This window comes from Electrophorus electricus, chromosome 7 (assembly GCF_013358815.1).
Source record: "Electrophorus electricus isolate fEleEle1 chromosome 7, fEleEle1.pri, whole genome shotgun sequence".
Lineage (NCBI taxonomy): Eukaryota > Metazoa > Chordata > Actinopteri > Gymnotiformes > Gymnotidae > Electrophorus > Electrophorus electricus.
Window position 1 is genome coordinate 27,881,770 of NC_049541.1, and position 19,304 is coordinate 27,901,073.

The following is a 19,304-nucleotide window of genomic DNA, read 5'->3' on the forward strand; positions in this document are numbered from 1 at the left end:
AACCACGACGACCAAGAAAGAGCTCCTTAGCAGAAAAACAAAGTCACTGCCTTTAAACAGTAGGCTATTTTATTCACCTTACTCAGCCACCTGTCCAGCTGGCCTCCTGAAACCTGTGTTAAAGAGTTGGCTTTATGCAAAAGACATTAAGAAAAAATGTCACAACATCCGTAATTCATAAACTCCAACACTACTAAAGTCAATCAACTGGGTACAAAAGTTATTAACTGTTCATAAGTTAAGTCAAAAAAAAAAAAAAAAAAAAAAAAAAAAGAATTAATACTGAAAGGACATAACAGGTCACTAAAACGTCTTCCCAATATGAGAAATCTCAGTATTTGAAATCAAGTACTGATTTGATTTCCTGTACTTAGCAAATACGTACCAATTTATACTCTATGGCAAGACAACGCATTTGAATTGAATACAAAATAATGCTCAAGAGAACTTCAAATATGCAAAGCTTTGCTACAAAGGGATTCTCAGAAAACTCTGGAAAGAAAACAAAATCCTACGCCGTATAAACACCCTCAACTCAGAGAAAGCGGGCGGAAAGGGACTTTGTACATATCGGCTCACAAACCCCCTTCACAAGTACAACACAGAACCCACGTGGCTTTTGAAAGGAGTGTTAAACCGAGGGGAAAAAAAAAAACCAAATGCTGAAGGGAACACAGGACACCCCTCCCCGCCGGGGCGCCAGCCTTGATCTCAACAATCAAAAACAAAACAAATTCTGCAAGTCCGTGAAAATGGTAAACGTAGTTGACCCCTGAGTTTCTAATGCAGAACTAGTGTGAAATACCTCATTACAGTGTGCCGATTAGTGCAAGCCAGCAAAATACGCTCGTCTAAGCAGGAGGTATGGCAAGATAGCACCCAACCAGGCAGGTCACTCCTGTTGGCCAAACCACAGACAGAACGGGGCTGATTTGAGCAGTAGTTTTATCTTCACATAAATCTTCTTTATAAGAGAAGCTATAAATATCCCTGAACGTGATTCACAGTATTTATTCTCCAGTGCTGCTACTCTTTCTCCTCTCATTTTTTCTTTCCTTTTTTGGACAATCAAGTGTCTTCGAGGTCTCCAGTTAGTGTCTCTTAAATGGCGAGGACGTCCACTACTCCTTCACTCACTGTCTCGGTAGTTCACCGTCCGTTTGCCCAGATTCCTGGTTCGAATGTGTGTGGCTCGGACAGGCTTGCCGTAGGAGGCGTCGCTGTCTGGTGTGGCACTCCTGTCATGGCGTGCGGACCCTCGGGTGATCCCCCTCGCCGGTCTCTTTGGACGGCTGCGAGAGTCCGAGCTGGAGAAGCGCGGCTCGCTGCTGGACTCGTCTGGGCTCTCGGAGCGGCTCGCGCTGCTGCTCCCGCTGCAGGCCCGCCGCACGTTTCTCCGTTTTGCTCTGCAGCCGGCCGCTCTTGAACGCTCCTGCGACGGTCCGTTCTCCGCTTGCTTACCACCGCCAGAGTTGCTGTCCGAGCCTCTCCTGAAGTGCTTTGACCTTTGCCCTCTTCTTCCCGGGCGGGTCCTACACTTGCTTTCGTCCCTGGTCCTCGAACCCACTCCCGCGTCTTCAGACTCTGAAGTTCTGATCCGTTTCCTTTTGAAGGAGCAGCTTTCGGCTTTTGCACGCCGGTTGGTGGCGTCTCTAACTGCGCCGGCACTGCCAGTTCCGCGCCTTGGCCGGCTCCGTCCCTCAGAATTCACGTCCTCCTCAGAGTCCGTGATGTACTTCTTCTTTGCGTGGGCCCGCATGGTTGGCCGTCTCTGGGGAAATGGCATCTCCTTCTCTGAGTCTTCGCTCTGCTGCCATTCCTCAGAGGAAATCTCTGTCCTTTTCTTCCGTCTGCGGCTTGGCACCTCTTCACTCTCAGAGTCGGAACTGTTGGACTCGCCATCCAGGCGCTTGGCCTGCTCAGCAATTCTGGGCTCGGTTCTGCTGGTTTCCTCCTCTCCGGTGCTGCTCTGGCTCTCCTCTTCCTCAGATTTGACTTTGAGTCTCTTCCGTGGAGCCCTGGACCACGCGGATGTACCACGTCCTTCTGTGACCTCTGGCACCCCTGAACGCGCCCCTGACTTGGAGATGCTGCGGGCTTGTTCTTGGTTCCTCAAACTTGTCTTACTTGCATTTTGCGAAGGTTCAAGGTCCCACGCGCTCAATTTCCGACCGTTTTGATGAAGGTACTTCTCAGCCTTGGGAGTCTCTGGTTCCTCATCGGAGCTTCTGTAGGCCTCCTGTTTGCTGGGAAGGTTTCTGGGTCGCCGGGATCTGGAGACCTCCTCCTCTTCTCCCATGTCGCTGTCGTTAAAGTGTTTTATTTTATTGATGGCCGCTCTTGCTGTCTTCCTGATAGGCTTCCGTCTGCTAATGGAGTCGTCATCTTCCTCCTCCTCCTCCTCCTCCTCTTCTTCCTCCTCTTCTTCCTCCTCTTCTTCCTCCTCTTCTTCCTCCTCACTGCTTTCATCTGCATTCTCTTCTCCCTGCTCTCGACCTTTGCTGTTCCCATTGACGTGTGGTGAATCATCTGGAATAAAAAAGAAGAGCCAGCAACTTATGAAACATGGCACCAACACATTGCACATGTCAGTGGACAACCTGAAACCAATTTCGAAACCTGACCCCTGAAACAAGTCCCTAAACTGTTTGAGGTTGGAGCAGCTGCCCTTCACCTTGTTTTAGTAATGTCCGTCTAGCTGCTCTGCGACCAGTTCTCACGCGCTCTCCGTTGGGAGGTGAAGGGGAGGCGGAGCTGTCCGTACTGGCCTCACTCTGTTGCTCCTCACTGGCTGAAGCTTCACTCTCATTAGACTCTGCAAAGAAAGTTGTTTAGTTTGTTGTTCAGGGCTATAGCCCAGCGTTACACTGTCTGCACAGCTGTAAGCATCATGTAACTATTCAACATATTCATTTACATATTCCTCTCTCTGAAAACACACTATAGAAAGGAGGGCTTAGAGGGAGGGGTTTTCACAGGAAGCTGCCTTGCTGCGCTCATTCTACCAAACGGATGTTTGATCGACTTTGTGCTCGTTAAACATCGTCTTTGCCAATGACCAAAATATGGAACCTTGTATGTGACCAATCTAAAAAAGTACTACACCAAGTTTCCTGGGAACTAAACGATGGCCCAGTGTTCCCTTTAAGACTTAAGCAATAGATAAACAAAAATGATAATATAAAAATGTCTTTCAGATTCTGAATCTCTTTGTGTGGTTCCTACCCTGGCTGTGGTGTTCCTCGGAGTCAGAGCTGCTCTGGAGGACAGCAGCGGAGCGTTTTGTAGCGCGGGCCGCCGGCCTGCCGCTCCCTGGACCCTCCCGGCCCCACACGTCCTCCTCATCCTCCTCGGACGCGTCCATCAGCTTCATCCTGCTGACGGCAGCCACGGCAGTTCTCCTGGGCCTGCGGCCTGCACATGAGTCCGCGTCGTCACTGCCGTCTGAGACACTGCTGTCTTGCACTCTCCGCCGCGGTGACCTGCCGAGCCCATTCACCTGAGCACCGCCCTCTGACACACAGCGGTGCTTCGGTTATGCAGACATAGCAGTACACAACCCAAAAAGGGACAAGCAAGGTACACCCAACAACCAACCATCATCTTATTAAGGGCAATAAACTGTTACGCTGGGTTTTGGAGGTGTTTACCTGGCTTTCTTCTGTCTGGGGCAGAGCTCCTAGTCACTCGAATAGAGCAGCTCCTGCTTGAGTGAAGTCGCTTCAAAGAGCTGGATTTCCCAGAACGCTCTGCAACACGGTCTCCGCTGGAACAGCCGTCGTCATCGTCGTCTTCACTCCTGTCCCCAGAGACTAAAAACCCAGCAGAAAGGTCAGGCATGGAAAAAAAGAAAAACAAGCAGTGGCTCAGAGGTCAGAGGGCAAGGCGTGGCTGGTTGGAGGCTCACCATTCTGGACCTGGACGTCCCACCCTTGCAGGGCCCTCCTCGCGGCCCTCGTCTCCCGTCTGAAGCGGTGCGAAGACGACGGGCCTCTCTCACCGTCACTCTCCGATTCTACGGCAGGCAGAATAGTCACACACCGAGTCCAGTCTCGGAAATGATGATTCACTGGCCAGCAGCGTCTGGGTCACAGCTGCTGAGTCATCAGCGATTTTGATTATTTTGAAAAACCTTAATTTGAAGCAGGTTGCTTAAATCACAATATAAATTCATAATATATTCAGTGTATTTTTCACCTGTTCAATCTACAAATTGGCTTAAGCCAATTCTTAAAATATATTTAATTGTACACTAATTAAAGAAAATGCATTTAAATAGGAAAACTTTCATAAACTTGCAATGTTTCCTGTAACCGAGCTAATCACTCTGCCACAGTCGTCATGTATCAGCAACACTGGGGACTTTGGACAAAATGGCTCTGAAAAAGCTCCAAACTCTCACCCTTTATAATCTAACAAACATGGGAATGCGTGCAGATCGTCACTAACAGTAAGACGCGTGGCGGCTCCTCAGGGTGTTGTCGGAGGCGCTACCTGATGTAGCTGACGTGGCACTCTGACCGTAGTCTTGGTGGTGTGCCGAGGAGCGGCTGGCGCTATGGCGGTGGCCCTTCCTGCTTCGGCGCTCTGGAGCGGACACTTTGGCTGAGGTAGGTTTGGGTTCACTGTGTTCCTGAGTTTTCGTGCCTGCCCTCTTCTGACTGCATGGAGGGAAAGGAGGAGCTACTCATATCCAATGCACTAGACTCACCCTCCAGACACTTCTTTGTGCTGCCTGCACATTCTAATTAACTGACATGTAATCCAATTAATTGATCCACTTTTCCCCAGGGATTGTGAGGGGGAGCGCGTGTTGGTGTGAGGGCGGAGCCCCACCTCGTGACCTCCAGGCTGGGGAGCTGGATGGCGCCCTCCTGCTGTTGGAGGTGCTTCCGGAAGCGCGTGCTACGCCGCAGCCTGGAGCTGCACTTCTGCGCCGTCTTGTAGTCCGAGATGATTTTCCGGATGCGCTCCTCGAAGAACGCCGACAGCCGCAGGGTCATACTGTAGATCTGGATGGTCAACAAGCGCCATCAGTGTTACCATCACAATGCCGTGAGCTACAGAATTAAACAGGTAATGAATGCTAATTACGTTTACATTTAGCAGATTAGCTCCAAAGAATAAGCCATGAGCTCCAAAGAAACATATTCTTGAGGGAAATTGAGGGTTAAGGGTCTTGTTCAGGGGCCCAACAGTGGCAACCTTCTGATTACTAGTCGAGTACCTTCACCACTGAGCCACCACTGTCTCATAATTAATCTAAAATACACTTTGAGAGGTGCTGTTGTTAATATCTCTTAGTCTTTAGTTAAAATGTTATTGTAAGTGCCCAAGTTTATTCCTACAAAGAGCAGGAAAACAAAGGGTTCAGTTAAAAATGACATTACAAGCACGTGTGGAGCTGATGAGGGTCTCTGACCTTCGAGCGTTTGTTGGGCGTGTACGCTTTTGCGTTAGCAAATATAAGCCTGGTGTCTTTGCATAAGTGGGTGGGGTTTTCATAGCGGTCCTCTTCAAGGGTTCGTCGAATGGTTCCGAGATCCATCGGAGTGTCTATGATGTCCAGGTAGTCCTATGAGAGACACCGACGTGTGCCGTTCAAGTTACAACACCAGTGACATCCTGAAAAGCAGTCGGGCCAGACTACTGGGCTGAAACTGAGGCTGCTCAGATGTGGTCACCATGGAGAGTCGAGTGTCTATAAAAAGACACCAATTACCCAAAACTTTCCACGATGGCTGCCAATGCCTTATTTTTGTTTGTTTACCTGACAGGTCACTTAACTCCCATCTCATCATTTGAGAACTGAGTCCCAGTAACCCCAGTATCCCATCAGCGTGTACACCACCCATCTGTGCGTCTCACCGGATACTCGTTCTGGTCCACAGGCTGACGGAAGGGCTCCGAGTCCTCACACTCCAGCATGTAGTCTAGCAGCTGTTTACACGCAAACTTCCAGGCGTCCCGATCAGCACTCGCCTCTCCTGCCTGCAGATGGTACCTCAATTACATCTGACCAGCCACGCTAACATTTCTCTACTCAAACCAAACACGATTTTCTTCCAAAGGCTTGTAGAAACATTCATAGATCTTGCATCTTGGTGCATCATGTGTAGCTATGGAAACCTCTGACCTCTCATAGGATCGATGCGTCAGAACTACGAGGACGCGTAAAGAAAAAGGCACCACACACATACAGCGAAATGAAGTCTCTAACAGCAGTTTTTAACCTCTCAGCAGACCTACAGTATCGTGAAACTGCTTAAAGTGATGAAAACGGTCTGACGGTCACAGCTACTATTAATAAAACATGCAAGTTACAGATCCGTAGACGAACCATAACCGGCTGCTTTAATTGGAAACAGCGTGAAAAATATTGGTCCATGTTTAGGAATACGTACTGCTACCTGGCGCGTCCGTTTAGGAATGTGGAACGCTACCTGGTGCGACCGGCGTCCTGCAGATGTGCCTGGAGCATCTCCATCATCTAGGTCCTGTAACAGCAACAAACAGTAGGGATCTAAAACAGCACTAGGGACACGCCCCCAGTACACAGCCCTGAGCTCCAGCTCATGACCATCACTCAGCTCACCTCGTCCTCTGTATACTCCATGTTCTCGACTGCATTGTAGATCTCCATTATATCCCTACAGTGTGGTTTGCTGGGGCAGGGGGGAAACCATACACACACTTTGTAAACAGGAAATGGAACTGAAAGGTAAAGCAATATTCATGACCCACTCATGACTGCTTGTACCTCCTCGAGTTACCTAATAAACTTTAGGAGGACGTCCGTTATCAGTTTGGCTGACTGGGCAATCTTACTGCGGGGCTCGTTAAAGGTCTTTGCGTTGAGGAAAATGTACCGCGTGTCCCAGATCAGTGCGGAAACCCTCCTGCAAATATCAAAAGAAAAACCAAAACAGATGGACAGTTGGTGAGATCAAACCCAAGAACTTGCTCGTCCAACATGGTCCAAACGCTCCCTTCTTCATAGAGCAAACGTAAACCATTTACTGTGATGGCTGGTAAATAACGCCAGCTTTATCTGAGATACGGGCACTGGCTGCACATCCCCTCTCAAAGACTGGAAACAAAACCCATTAAATGTGTGATGCTGTTTGAGTCAGTTTTGAACGACCACACGTGTCGGATGATGAACGCATCTTTCAGACGATTAATCAGCTGTGCTTCCAACACTCCCGACACCGAAGCCGAGGACTGTGGTGGTAATTCTGAGCGGAAGGCGAGAAATACGCGTGAGGTGGTAGAAGAATTGGACCTATAAAAGTTGTGTCTGAGCCTCATGCGGATGGTGCCCAGGTCCGTGGGGTAGGCAACTATGGTGCAGTAGGTGGGGTACTGAAGTAGGTCCACTGGGCCAGAGAAGGGCGCTGCTATATCTGACAAAGCCACACAGGAAATTGCATCAAATACAGTTTACATTCCGGTTTAGACACTGATATAATAATAATAATATGAAGAAGAAAACTAACCAAACGCAGACTGTTCTCAGCTGTTCCCTGTACATACCCACTGTGATGAGTTGGTCTATGCCTGCTATGATGCGCGCGCACTCTTCCTCTCTGCTCCGCCCACTCCACTCGTCCTCTTGCGGCTTGTAGAGGATGTAGGCCATCTCCTCCTCTGTGACGGCAACGCCTGCACCAACCAACTCCGGCTGCTGGGCTACAGTACCAAAAACCGCCGAGACAGTCCCTCAGGACAAGGCCAGAGTACTGACCCAACCCCTGACAGAGTCCCTCAGGACAAGGCCAGAGTACTGGACCAAGTTTAAGGCAAACGTCACCAGCCTTTATAAGGGTTGAAAATGCCTGTTATACCTATGAAGGCTCGTGTTTGCTCTGCAAATGTGGGTAAATGATCCAGTCCCTCAAAGGAGGGTAAAACAGAGGCCTGTTAGTTACTGTGTGTGTGTGTGTGTGAGAGAGTGTGTGTGAGAGAGAGATATTACACTAGACGAGGGGTATTTCTGCATTTTACCATTTTCTGGAATCGCCTCTATATCCCACGGACTAAGCTTCTCTGTCTCTCCATTGTCCCACCTGCAGAGAGAAGCTTACATCACAAACTGGCCACACCCAGCCTAACCCATGCCATGAAGAGGAAGGAACTGCCAAGTAAGTGTGTGTGTGTGTGTGTGTGTGTGTGTGTCTTACCTGACTTTAAAACACTGGAAATGGCTGTCAGGATACTCAGGCTGATATGGCTCCTGGCAGACCACAGACCCAAACCACCAGGCATCATCGATTACAGAGCGGAAGCGATCATCTGAAACAAACACACACACACACACACACACACACCTGAAACCCTCCCGACAATACAAGGACTCCTCACACAGATGTTCCAGCTCTACACAGCAGAGCAGAAAGGCAGACGCACTTGTCCTCCAAACCCGGCTGTGGGCTTCATCGTAGCTCTGACGGAGAACAAGGAAGTCGATCACATCCGGCATATCGTGGTACCTGCAGGAAAACAAGGCCCAGTGTGTCTATGTACCCCAAACCAGCACGCCCAAGGCCATGAGACACCAATGTAGCTGGCACAAGTCTTACTTCACAGAGAAGGACTTGTCCGTTATTTTGCCTGTTCCGGGGTCTATCAGTGTCAGCTTCAGACAGCACAGGGTTGGAGGACACACCTCATACTTGATCCCCGTTATCTTAACGAACTCTTGGTCCTGGTGAGTAATCAGAGCACAATCATCAGGTGAAGGTGACGTTTATTACAGACCTAAAAGAATGCCATGCGGCGACATACAGCCCCGCTCCACATCAGTGAATGTATCGACACATGAAACCGTGGCTGGGCCAGGCTACTCCAGGCTACTCCATACGAATTTCACCACAAACTCTCACTCGAAGCTCCATGCGTCTCCACGGCTGCTTGTCCATGTTGATGGGGTAAAGGTCACACCTCCTCACGGCTTCCACATATGCCTCGTGGCCCTGGCGAAAATAGATAACCTGGGGACCAACGTTCAGAAACGTTAAAATGGCGTCCGGTACTTGTGCATGGTATCAGCGCTGGGCAAGAGGAAGTGGTGAACACCAACCTCATCTCCCATCTGTGGGACGAAGGGAGACTTCCGTGGAAAAACGTCCGTAATCCAGGCTGAGGGCCGGAACTCGTTGGACACCTCTCTGTTCAGTGTCAGGCACTGGAAGACATGAGTTAACAAATCCGAACTCAAACATCACAGCCCTGATCGTGCGGCAGAACGTTTCTACGGCAACTTATATTCTGCACAGTACTGCAGGAGCAACTCACCTTTGGGGTTTTGCTTTTTGCCTTCTTCTTCTGCTTCTGAGGTGACAATAACTGCGTTTCATCATCAAGCATTTGCTCCGTTTGCTCCTCCTCCATGGTTTGGTCCTCCTCCTCCTCCTCGTCTTCATCAGAGCTGCTGATTTGCCTGCGAGCACGTCGCCGGGACGACATGGGCGGGTGCATGCTAATCCCAGCATCAGCCATCCAATCTGAGGCTTCATCACTGGATGAGTGGCTGTAATAAGGATGTCAATCACTAACTGCACTATACACATGACCAGATCTCTCTTTAATATATAATCATTATAATATTCATAAATAAATAAAATTAGAAAAGCTTATTTTATATTATTGCAATTGCTAGTCAATGAATGGTACTCCTTATAACAAAATATTCTTAGTATGTATGTATATAATAATGCAATATATTATGCATGTGTACACAATATATATGTACACCCACAAAGACACTGATTAAATGTACTACTGTACATAAGACAATAAAATAAACAAAATACACACTACATCAAGCAATTTTACACCCACAATCCACTTTATCAAAAACAAACCTGCTTTTGTAACTTTTCAGCCACAGGCCAGCTCCCTTACACACACACACACACACACACACACACACACACACACACACACACACACACACACACACACACACACACACACACACACACACACACACAAACAATTATGGTCTCATCTTACGTCTGGCCTTACACCTCCTACACCCGCTGGTAGGCAGGGCGGCAACTCAGCCGTGAGTTTGGGACCCCCACAGTACAATTGCCTGAGAGTTTGAGAATTTCATGTTCTGTGAAGGTATTTTGTGACACAGACATGGAGGAGGGGCGCGGCCATAGTGGAATCAGAACCGCCGAGAACCGCTCGGGTGGAACAGCTGCCGGACCCTGACCACTGCTACAGAGCTGGAGCTCAGCCAACACGCAGCGTTGTAACCAATGAAGACGCTGGTGACTAACTGTTACATTTGGGAGGAACACCACCCTCAGTACCCTCCTGCACCGGCCATAATGGCAGGGCTCATACCTTGAGCTAGTCCACTCTTCTTCGTCTTCCTCATTCGATGAGTCTGTCTCGCTACCTTCCATTTCATTGTCCTGGAGGACGACACAGTCGATACAGAGATCAGCACCTGGGAAACCTCCAAACCCAACGCTGCGTGACAACCGCACGCTACCTCGGACGAGGCGGTCTCCTCCCCCTCCTCACAGGAGAACTCGATGAGCTCCTCCACAAGGCTGTCTCTGCTCTCCACGTTCCTGTGGCGCTTGCGAACGGCCGCACGCTTCACGCACAAACCCTCGTCGTCTGAGTCGTCCTGCGGATGCACCATGACGCACGGAAAAGTTATGCTAAAAAAAAAAGTGACTCCTAATGTTTTAACAGACAGGAAAAACAAACATTACAATACTTAACTGAAAGTACTGTGTAAATAATATACAAATAAAATACTGTGAAATAAAATATATACACACACAAGAGAGCCCAGAATGATGGTTAGGAAATGAGGTACGCTCAGGTTCCTACCCTGAAGGTGCTGTGGGGAACTCTGCGTTTCTTGGCGCTGTAGAGGGCGATCTCCTCCTCTCCTTTAGCAATCCGGAAGGAGTCCTGATATCTACAGCACATTTATTTGCACCGTTGTTCTTTCCTGCATTCTGTAACAGGACTTCGATCCTGCCCCATGCACATGCCCCCCGAAGGGGTTTTACACTATGGGAGGCTATGGCACTGTACAGAGTTTGATGTCTTCCTGAGCAGAGTCACATGACTCATCGGTTCATATGGTTGTCATTAGTAATGGAGTGAGTGGGTTGGAGCTGGTGAAACCCTGAACAGTGCAGTGGTCTGACTGCAAGACTACAGCAGATAATGTACACACAACACGTTCGAGCATAGCTGCAGACACAATCAACTGTTTATGTAAACTGTAATGAATGCGAATAAGTTAATTGGCTTTTGTGTTAACGAGGTTCTTCTCGGTCCTGCGTGAGCGGGGCTTTACCTGTACGTGCTGGGGCTCAGCCCAGGCACCACCACCCTGCGTCGCCACGCCTGCAGGTCCCGCTCCGTGGCCATCTGGCTGCGGGGCGCGTTCTGGTGCATCTGTCGCACGCCCTCCACCTGCCCGCTACGCCGCAGGCCGACATTAGGAGGCGACTGTACCTCCATGCGCTCGCTGAGTGACACTGCAGGGTGATGTTTATCCGTCAATACACAGATCCGTTAAACACATACCCGTTTACATACAGAGCCATTATCCAACGCTTGTCTACACCTCCCAGACTCCGCCCACACAGCTACACGGGATTTCACTCAATAAACGTTCGCATGAATTTGTTTCTTCAACATTGTAGAGCCCAGTTCAGCACTTGAAACCCTGGTGCTCCCTAAGCCGAGGGTACAAACCTCTCCTGGGCGTTCCAGGCACGGGGGCGGCGACCTGTCCCGCGCCCTGCCGGTCCTGCTGCTCCTGGAGCTGTCGTATGGCCTGGTCCAGGGCACTGTGGCGGGGGGGAAGCTCGTCGCCATCGGCCGGCTGCTGGCTGATCACCTGCTCCACCACCTCCCCGTCACCTGCACCAACGACATGGAGGCGTGAAGGCGCGGCCACGTGCGAAGGCGCAGCCCTGTGCGCGCCGCTTCTGACGGCCGTGCCGTGTCTTACTGGTGGCGACGTAGCCGAGCTGAGGGACCAGGTGCTCGTCTGCAGAGTTCTCCCTTCCCGGGACGAGCCTCTGGAAGCGGGGCGGGTGAGGGTTCCCGTCCACGTCCACGAGGAAGGGCGGAGGCATGAGATGGGGAGCCTGCTGCGTTTGCTCGTCCAAGACGAAGCCATTGGAGTCCCTGATCAGCGGCCGGTAGTCCGTGTGGAAGAACACCTGATCTGGAAGCTGCAGATAATAATCAGAAGATTTCAGGGATTTTAGGGATTAAAGCCTACTCCGGATTTAATCCCCAATGACAGCATGCTAATGAGCTTTAGGCTTCTTGGTGGAGTCAGGAGAAGGCCATGCAGATGACTCATGTCTGGGATATTAAGCATCAACACAGACCTTTTCGTAGGGCTTGGAGCTCCCAAAGCCAAAAATCAGCAGGTGGCCATGCGAGTCCGTGCAGGCGAACCGATGCCCGTCGGGGGTGAACTTGCAGTCAAACACGGCGCCGTGACCCTGGCCTTCGATCTGTGCACAGAAGCAGCACAGTGAGTACGAGCCCACACACGGCCGTGGTCCGGAGCGCCGGCGGGCAAACCCCAACCTAAACATGCAGGACTGGGACACGGTACCATGTTGAAGTAATGCTGAGTCTTGGTGCCCCTCACGAGGTCCCATATGAAGACGTTGCCATCGTGGCCGGCAGACAGCATGATCCGCGGGTCGTACGGGTGTGGCTCCAGAACAAACACCTCCGCCTCATGCCCCTGTGCAGAACCCAACCACACCAGTCAGACCGTGGCACGGCCAACACAGCTGGAGGCTCGCGACACACTTCCAACAACAATTACAACCTTCATAGTGCATTTTAAAATTTGATTCCAAACTTCTTTACAGAAAATTGACAAAAATCAACAATAAGTTTGAGACATTCACACGTTAGTCAACTACGCATTCATGACAAACCTGTAGGAATCAGGTTCTGATGACATATGGCTGATTTTGCAGCCATATGATTATGTTACTTTCATCTGTGCTCAAACTCACAGTGAAAATCAGGACATTTGGTCAAAGTAAATGTGCATTTATTAATCATACTAGCAAGATATTCATAAAGAAATAATCCATAAAGATGATTTGCATTGAGAATCATTTACCTGGTTAAATCTGGAAGGTGAGTGAGTACTCAGGACTTCTACATGGACTCGGCAGTTAAAATGTTAGTGAACTCATTTCAACTTTGACAGAAGGTTATCAGATCACAGAACTGGACGTCTAACCAGCACAGCGACTCCAGTCCCCGCCGGAGATCAGCTGTGCCGGTGGAGGAGACGTCCCCTGCTAACCTCTCAGACGAGTGTTCAATTACCTACAGTCAACACTATAGCTATTATTCCTGTGATAAACAGCTAACAGCTTGCGCTCTGTAAGTGAGAGGCAATCTCTGTACTGCCAAACCTGTTCTGCAACAGTAAAGATGTAAACATGCCAAAAAAGTATAAACATGTAGTTTCCCCCCTAAGACAGGACCACACCCCAGGGAGGAATGTGTGGGTAAACACAGCCTGTCCTGCTGCTGACATTTCTGTGCATTCTTTCAAAAGGCATGAGGACAGTATAAGGTAGCAGATTCATGGCAGTTGTAACATCACGTACGTGTGTGTGTGTGTGTGTCACACTTGCTCTGTGCTGCAGGCGCAAGAACTCAAGCCACCACACTCAGTTTATGTGCTGAAACCACACAAACTGGACAGGGCTAGACCCCAGATCCATGCACTCGTTGGGAGAGTTGCTGGGAAGCATCTGCCTTAACGGCGTTGACTAACCGAGAACACGGATTCTGTCCAGTGTGTTTCTTGGTTGACCCAGCTGGAGAAGTCACCACTGTTTGGTCTAACACAACACACACCACTCAGGTAACGACCGGGTTTAGCAAGTGTTGTAGTAGCACAAGAGGTCCTCCAGGGGGAGCTGGGTCTTACCTTCAGCACATGAAGCAGCTGCCCTGTGTAGGAATTCCACACTTTGAGAAGGTGATTGTTGACGGCAGTGATGACTGTGTTGTCATGGCGATCCCACGACACCATGGTGACCTTGGGTTTGAAGAAGCTCTCTTCCTCCGTGGTGGACCCAGACCTGCAGGCGACAGTGGAACAGACCGAGTCATCTCCGTCGTGAGAGGTAGAGGACTGTGTGAGTGCATGGCAACCAGCTCATACCCAGCCAGACGCGCAGACATGTCCAGTAAGATGCTTCTCCACTGATGTCTCTGATGAAGCCCCCAGATACGAGCCGTGCCATCGCGGCTCCCGCTCACGAACCTGAGGGACAAGCACAGAACTCAGACCAGCCAATCAGCTGCACCTCTGAAAGTCCAGAGCACACGTTTTCCCTCTCTGACCCAGGTCCAGGCTTGGTCAGATAAATAAACAAATAAAAACAAAACAAACAAAACCTCCTACTGAGCACTTTTTAAAACTACTTAAAACAGCCTTCCTGCTTCCCGTGTTATGGTCCACAAACATTCAACATCACGGATTCATTCAGAAACGCTGGACGTGAAAAATAACCGATAATCACAGAAACTGTGAGGGACACCCCAAGACAGACTGATGAAACAGTTGTTAAGATCCTCTGACTCTCCAAGGCTAGCTTGGGTCCCAACGCACATGTACAGGACAGCGTTTATGACGACTGTGTGTGTTAGCACTGGGATGGCATGTATCCTCACGGTGGCGTCAGCGTGCCTCCCTGAGCAGATGAACTCCCACATACCTCTCTCCTGTGTTGCTAAACTGGATGCTGTCCACCTTGTCCTAAACGGAAAACAGAAAATTGTGAATAGCAATGGAGACTGTTGCTATCAGTGTGTGTGTGTGTGTGTGTGTGTGTGTGTGTGTGTGTGTGTGTGAGACAGCTCTCACCGTGTGGGAGTCCAGCTCTGCTATCTTCTCCGCACAGCCGCTGCCCAGGTAGTAAATCCTGATTACATCATCCGTGCTTCCGGTGGCCAGAAACATACCGCCTGCACAAAAAACACAGTTCTACAAAAAAAACAAAAACAAAACAAAACACACGTGCAGACACACGCAGGCGCGTGCGCACACACACACCCCTTCAGCCTTACCAGGGCTGAACGAAGAGCAGACCATCTGAACTCCAGGTCGCGGCCTTTCTGTGAACTTCTGCGGCCGATCACTACAAAACCAGAACAGCACAGTGAGTCTCACAGAGCTGCAAGTCCCAGTCTGACCAGGATACAAGCAGCAAGCAGGCAGCTGCCCCCATACCTGAAACTGGTATTATTTACATCCCACTGCCAGAAGCACACGGTTGCGTCAGTTCCCGTGGATACCACGTATCGCTTTGAGCCCTTGGCAAACGGCGAGAACTACGGGAGAACGCAGCGCACATGAATACGGCCCACTCCCGAACAGGAAAAAGATGACGTTCCCACATTCCTTGTTCCCGCTGGGCAGAGCGCTCGGTACCTGTAGAGAAGTGATGGAGCCGCTGTGTCCCTGCAGGACGGCCACGGGGGCACAGGTCCTCAGGCACCACACTCGGATGGTTTTGTCGCAACTCCCGGCTGCGATGAGCGTGTTCTCGAAGTTGACAGCCAGGTCAGATATCTCGGCGTGATGGCCTCTGAGAGTGGAGTGGAGTCTCCCGTCGAAAGACGACCATATCTTCACTAAAGCATCGTCTGAACCCTGCAGAGAGAACGGCCTGATCTGAGATCAGCGGGACCTGGACGAACACAGAGCCGCTCCCGGACGGGGGAGGGTCTCACCGTAAAGATCCTGGAGCCGGTCCGGTCGAAGGTGATACAGTACACGGCGGAGAGGTGTCCCAGAATCCTCCGGTGCATGCGCATGTGCTGGTAAGTGCTGACAGGGTGAACAAAGCTGAACCGCTGAGTACCTGTCAGCTCTCTGCCTCGGAACACCTCAACTACACACACACACACACACACACACACACACACTTCTTATATTCAGTTCATTGAAAGTGTGAAACTGTGTATAAAAAAAACAAAAAACAAACAAAAAAAACAGCATCAACATTTTTAACTATAAAACACCAACGTTGGCAAGGGCAAACATATCATCTTTAAAAACTTGTAACCACGGAAACTGTCTCTCCTCCCAAAAAAAGGTCACATCCCATCAATCCAAACAACTACCAGTCATCCCCCATCGACTACCCCAGACGTCAGTCTGCTGTGGGACTCGTGCGCACTGCCAGGGTCAGACAGCAGAGTGAGGCACACTGCTGATGCTACAAGTGTACATCTATTGATCGTGGAAAATATCCAACACATGCAGAATAATTCGTCCTGAATGGAGACTGCTTTTAAATTAAACTTGGTGTTCTTTTACTGCCAGTAATCCCGATGAATTCTGTGCCCCCACTGAACCTGCCATTTGGTTTAATAAGCGACATGGCCCTGCCCATCTGGTGACGGACAGCTGATGTCATCAGTAATAATACTGCACCCACAAGCCAGCACAAACTGAAACTGTGTGGAGGAGTAGAACAGTAGACATTCATGTACACACACATACATACACGGCCCAGTGGGCAGCAGGCTAGAAACACTCCAAACAAACGCCAGCTGAGAGCGACTGAAGATCGCCTTCCGTCACAGCTCAGTCACCTGTACACTCAAACACGGCTTACAGCTGCTCAGCGACACGCACGCTTGTTCTGCACCTGCACAAAAGAACGAGTCCACAAAGACGAGGCAGTGGACCGAGTTCTGAGTGACTCTCGCCTCTTTTTGAGCTCCAATCACTTCCATAACACTGCATACAGTGGCGTTAAAGTCAGCCTGGCACACTGCCTTGGTAGAACAAGCCACAATGCGACAAAAATCCCTTATGCAGTTTATGTCTAAATTTGATGTGAAACGTGATAATTTAGACCGAACAGCCGCCCAGAAAACTCCCTCACGACAGACCGCTGATGCCGATTCAACACGCACAACCAGCCAAAACAGTGCTGACGAGGACCAACAACAGCCAACAGTGCAGCATGTGCGCACACACACCACTGAGGGCAGGCAGGGGTCGGTGCCTCATACCCTCCAGTGGCTGAGTCAGGTCAGCGTGTGACACGCCCCCAACACACAGCACACACCCTCCAGGTGCATTGTGTCGCACAACACACAGTTTAGGACAGCTACTGTGCACAAGCTTTCATTTTTGTTGAATTCATGTTGAATTACATCGGCCTTTACAGACAGTCTCAAGATATTTAAATACATTCCCAAACAAAGCCTCATTTTATTCAGTATTCAGAGAAATTTAAAATGATCACAGTCAAATATTTTGGAAATCAATAAAAAGTAAGCCCTTGAACTATGCCCCTTAGTAGCTGACATAAAAAAAAACCTATTTATATATATATATACACGCAGATTGCTGAAAAATCTGTTTAATGTTAAAGGCTGAGTATTCTTTTGACACATGTTAAACAAGTGAAACAAAAGATTGCGATGTGTTCACTTTCCAAGGACGAGAGCTGTCAGACAGAGAAAGCTCACCCAGGTTGGGGGCATTCCTACAGCTCGGGGGTCTCTCCGGCGGTCTCCCTCTGTGAAGCGCAGCGTAGGACGTGCTTTTCCACTGACTGCTGCCACAGTCTGCGCCAGTCAGAGGAGAAAGGACTGAGAACATTTCACGTCTTGGGATAAAAGGTAAATACGGTGCGATCGAGTGTGAGCAGAGCCTCACCCTTCGCTGTGCGAAGCAGGGAGTGTCTCCCTGTCCCCAAAAGGGAATGCACTCCTGGCACACCAGATGGCACCTCCTTGTCCAGAATTGGACCGATCTGCTTGCATATCTGCAGCAAGTGGTCTGGTGCAATATGTCTGCTGGCGGCATTCTGACGAAGCAAAATCGTGTGTGAGAGTTGTGGTGTCACGCAAGTGATTTCTCATCAGCTCAATGAAATGACCGGCAAACTGCACACAGTTGTGCAAAAAGCACTGCACATTTGAAGTCTAATGCACTATTTTAACAAAAACGTCAGACTTGGTTAGGGTTTGACATGTTGAGCTGACAGCATTAACACTAAAGGCACGGTCCCTCCCTCGAGACCCTCGGAGCATTTGTTGGAAACAGAACCGGTTTGAGCGTGAGGACTTTATGCAAAACAAGTGCCCACAGCATCCAATCATAACGCAGGTCACAAGTAAAAATAAAGAGTCAACGGCGCTTTAAGACCGCGGATTGGCCGTTTAAAGTATGACGTCACCACGACCCCTCGATTCCCCACCCTATCTGCAATACAACACTAAATAATACACGAGCCCGGCCAGAAAAAAAACTAGAGAAAGAAAGAAAGAACGGACGAAAGAACAGAGTACAATGCTCGTCATTTATATTATAATGCACACCGACAACAGTAGACTTATGTCCCACTTTCACAGTAAATACTGCTGGCAGTTCCGCTAAACTGTTAGATGATCACAGATGAACACTTACCAAGTCTTCATAAGATCGGGGGTGTTCGTTTCCCTGCCAGTCCAATCTGCGTGGAAGGAGCTGCACAAAGTAAACGTTTCTTTAGAAATGACAACAATATTACAGCGGCTTCAACGATGATGTGGAAGTAGCGTTAGTTCATCACGTTAGCTGTTAGCGAGACTGTTGAAAGCAGCTCTCGCTAGCTAGATGGACGAGCACAGGGACACACCTGGTACTGCTCCAGCTCTCTCACCAGGACCTGCAACACAGCAGAGACGGTGGAGCTCACACAAACCAGCCAACACACTCACACAAACCAGCCAACACACTCACACAAACCAGCCAACACTCACACACAGGTGGAGCTCACGCAAGTCAACAAGCACACACTCACATACAGCCCAGCTCGACGCTTCAGCAACAAACCAACCAGCACACACACAGCACAAACACTCAGGCTCGGCGGGTCAGCAGCGCTTACCTCGGCCGCTCTCCGACAGGGTCCGGTAGTCAGAAAACGAGAGATAAGGTAATAGAGCTCTGGAGGTGTAGGGCAGACAGGAACAAACCGTGATTCATGTGGGGAAACTGCAAACGCACGAATTCCATACATTTGGCTATCGTTACTTTTTGTGCCTTACCCGACTCAAGGAGCGAAATATTCCCGCCTTTGTCCCTCGTATCGGCCATAGCTCGGCGAATATTCTAATTTGAAACTAACTTTAGGTGTAGTTAGCCGCTGATATATTTATTAAATTTCAATTGTACGGTTCGGACCCCCTGCACAATTGCTCCCGCTTTCTGTTCAGCCAGTTTTCGGTCGCCATTGGAAGTATGGCCT

General features: G+C 49.6%; 1 protein-coding gene across 4 annotated transcripts; it reads right to left on the reverse strand.

Moving 5' to 3' along the window:
• Positions 1–51: 51 nt before the first annotated feature.
• On the reverse strand, positions 52–19,304 carry brwd1 (bromodomain and WD repeat domain containing 1). Of its 4 annotated transcripts, none has more exons than XM_027022271.2 (43): positions 19,105–19,304; positions 18,945–19,003; positions 18,693–18,722; positions 18,482–18,541; positions 17,729–17,879; positions 17,539–17,637; positions 15,784–15,944; positions 15,482–15,703; positions 15,281–15,381; positions 15,118–15,188; positions 14,915–15,015; positions 14,766–14,806; positions 14,210–14,311; positions 13,973–14,126; positions 12,623–12,757; positions 12,390–12,518; positions 12,002–12,227; positions 11,743–11,910; positions 11,339–11,522; positions 10,861–10,951; positions 10,511–10,651; positions 10,360–10,430; positions 9,298–9,532; positions 9,083–9,187; positions 8,886–8,993; positions 8,583–8,707; positions 8,410–8,492; positions 8,184–8,295; positions 8,008–8,069; positions 7,537–7,692; positions 7,286–7,406; positions 6,774–6,899; positions 6,596–6,665; positions 6,444–6,497; positions 5,869–5,991; positions 5,423–5,575; positions 4,837–5,012; positions 4,495–4,661; positions 3,908–4,015; positions 3,651–3,812; positions 3,226–3,513; positions 2,675–2,815; positions 52–2,529 (listed from the first exon to the last, which is right to left on the reverse strand). In XM_027022271.2, the coding sequence occupies exons 1-43, from the start codon at positions 19,151–19,153 to the stop codon at positions 1,130–1,132; spliced, it is 6,621 nt and encodes a 2,206-aa protein (XP_026878072.2). In that variant the 5' UTR covers positions 19,154–19,304; the 3' UTR covers positions 52–1,129. The 4 variants fall into 4 exon arrangements, with proteins under 4 accessions (XP_026878072.2, XP_026878070.2, XP_026878071.2 ...); XM_027022269.2 differs by having other exon boundaries at positions 6,405–6,497; XM_027022270.2 differs by lacking the exon at positions 18,693–18,722 and having other exon boundaries at positions 6,405–6,497.

Coding starts and splice junctions, on each gene's coding strand:
- brwd1 (XM_027022269.2), bottom strand. CDS start 19,153: ATGGCCGATACGAGGGACAAAGGCGGGAATATTTCGCTCCTTGAGTCG. Junction 10,652..10,860: donor TTCCCCACAGCACCTTCAGG/GTAGGAACCTGA, acceptor GTGCATCCGCAG/GACGACTCAGACGACGAGGG. Junction 6,900..7,285: donor CTCAGACACAACTTTTATAG/GTCCAATTCTTC, acceptor TGATATTTGCAG/GAGGGTTTCCGCACTGATCT.